This window comes from Parasteatoda tepidariorum, chromosome 6, assembly GCF_043381705.1.
Source record: "Parasteatoda tepidariorum isolate YZ-2023 chromosome 6, CAS_Ptep_4.0, whole genome shotgun sequence".
Classification (NCBI taxonomy): Eukaryota; Metazoa; Arthropoda; class Arachnida; order Araneae; family Theridiidae; genus Parasteatoda; species Parasteatoda tepidariorum.
The window spans coordinates 54,182,632-54,185,223 of NC_092209.1; the positions used below are offsets into that span (position 1 = coordinate 54,182,632).

Below are 2,592 nucleotides of genomic sequence, written 5' to 3' on the forward strand. Positions count from 1 at the left end.
TGAAGCGACGTGACATCACACATCATATTCTGCATTAATTGTTTTTATAATTATTTAATAACTTTAAGTTTGTTTTAACTACAACTTTAATTCTTACTTTTCAGAATTGCTTTTTAATGTTGTTCTATTATTATATATTTTCTTATTCGCATCTTAAATATTTGATGCCGCATTTAAACTAAACGAATTATGTATAAATTGTAAATAAATGTAAACATTGAATAATTAATATTTACATTTATTTCCAGTTTATTATTGATTTATCATTTTTCTTCTTTCCTTTTAGAAAACTGTTAAGTGTCGCCAATTTCTCAGCAGCATTCGGTATAAATCGATGGTAAAAATTTATAACACCAAGGTAACGACGCAGTTCTTTGATATTATTTGGCCTTTTATATTCAGCAATAATTTTTATCCGGTCATCAGTTGGTTTGAGGCCTTTTTCTGAAATATGATGTCCCAAAAAATTAATGTTTGATTTCAAAAAGACGCATTTTTCTAAATTGATGACCAAACCAGCTTCTTGAAATCGATGAAACACTTGTCTTAGATGTGAAAGATGTTCGTCTTCGGTTCTGGAAGCCACAAGTACATCATCAAGGTAGGCAAAGCAGAAATCTAATCCGCGTATGGATGAATCTTTGGAAGGTTTGTGCGGCATTACGTAACCCGAAACTCATTCTTATGAATTCAAAAGATCCAAATGGGGTACAGATTGCTGTTTTCTCAACATCATTAGGTTCGACCGGTATCTGGTGATAAGCTCTGACTAAGTCCACTGTCGAAAATATTTTACAACCATGTAATTGGTTGTTGAAATCTTGAATATGTGGCAATGTATATCGATCAGGTATAGTGACAGCATTTAAATTTCGGTAATCACCGCATGGTCGGTAGCTTCCATTTTTCTTTGGTACCATGTGTAAAGGACTGGCCCAAGCGCTCTTTGATGGCTGACAGATTCCTTGCTCAATCATGTACTCGAATTCTTTTCGTGCAATTTTTAATCTATCGGGTGCCAAACGTCTAGGTTTTGAAAAAACTGGTGGACCAGTTGTTATAATATGATGGGTGACGTCATGTTTGATCTCTTTGACTGTCGAGTGTTCTACAGTTATATCTTTGAATTCATTCAACAGTAGGTAAATTCTAGGATCAGTAGTTTTAGACGACATAGTAGTCAAATTAGTTGACGGAACATGGACAAGTCGACCAAAGGATTTTAAAGATGTAGTAGGATCTATTAATTTTCTTTTTTTAATATCAACTAAAAGACCGTATTCTTTCAGAAAATCAGCACCTATTATTGCTTTCGAAACATCGGCAACAATAAAGGTCCAACAAAACTTTCTTCTTAAGCCCAGATCAAGGAAAAGTCGCTGTGTTCCAAATGTGTGCACTTGCGAAGCGTTAGCAGCATACAAGTAAAATTTTGAATCAGGAGTTTTTTTCTGTTTTGAAGAAAGGGGTAAAACAGATACATCAGCTCCAGTATCGATAAGAAAATTTCGTTTACTAGAGTGATCATAAATAAAAAGGCGACTTGAATTCTGGCTACCATCGTCTTGCGCCGCCAACGATGGCCTAATCAGTTTTCCGATTTTTCGAAATCAGCAACAAATGAACAGGGTTTAGTGCATCTGGTTGACTTTTTACCAAAACGACGATGGTACCAACAAATACCTTCTCTAGATTTTGTTCGGTTCCTAGAATTGGAACTTTGGCGATTAAAATAGTTCCGATTTCTAGAGGTACTGCGTGATCTTCGCAACTCGCTAACTTCTTTAGAAAGTTCATTAATTTTGTCTAATATTGTTGATAAATTCAGATTTTCTGATGTAGTCGCTTCTGGATTTCTATTGGCAGAAAATTCGCCAACGCCCTGGTATCTGCAGCAAGTTTCTAAAATTTTATCGCCCATTTCAGCCAGTTTATCAAGAGCTTCAGTGCTGACAGCTGAAATGGCTTGAACTTGCTGGGGCAATTGTTGTAACCAAAGTGGTTTTAAGACATTGTCATTTACTTTACCCATCGCCAAATTTCGCATTTCGCGTAGCAATTGACTAGGGCGCTTATCGCCAAGGTCTAGTTCGGAGAAGAGCTTTTTTAGTTGAACACTTTCGGAATCACTCAAACGAGCAATAAGTGCTTCCTCTAATGCGGTATATTGATTTTCTTCGGGAGGTGATAAAACTATATCACTTACCGTATTCAAAATTTTCTGTTCCAAGGCAGCAACGGTGATGTTGTACTTTGTAATTTCAGCCGAAACATTACTATTCTTAAATTGAGCTTCAATATGCGCAAACCATAATTTCGGAGTTTCATTCCAAAAAGGAGGAGGTTTTACTGAGACGCCTTCAATATATTTAGAAGTACTTGGATTATCGAGCTCTGTATCTCCAGTATTAGGCATAGCTTTTTCGAAGGTTGCAATTGAGTTATCAAAATCACGTCCGAAAGTCACCAGTGAAGCGTAATGAATGGTTTGAAGAATAAACACTTTAAATAATTAATATTTACATTTATTTACAATTTATACATAATTCGTTTAGTTTAAATGCGGCATCAAATATTTAAGATGCGAATAAG

The 2,592-nt window shown here is 35.4% G+C and overlaps 1 protein-coding gene across 1 annotated transcript; it reads right to left on the reverse strand.

Moving 5' to 3' along the window:
• Positions 1-1,588: 1,588 nt before the first annotated feature.
• LOC122271456 (uncharacterized) lies at positions 1,589-2,416 on the reverse strand. Its single transcript, XM_043052779.1, has one exon. It carries the CDS (start codon positions 2,414-2,416, stop codon positions 1,589-1,591), a length of 828 nt encoding a protein of 275 aa, XP_042908713.1.
• Positions 2,417-2,592: the final 176 nt, after the last annotated feature.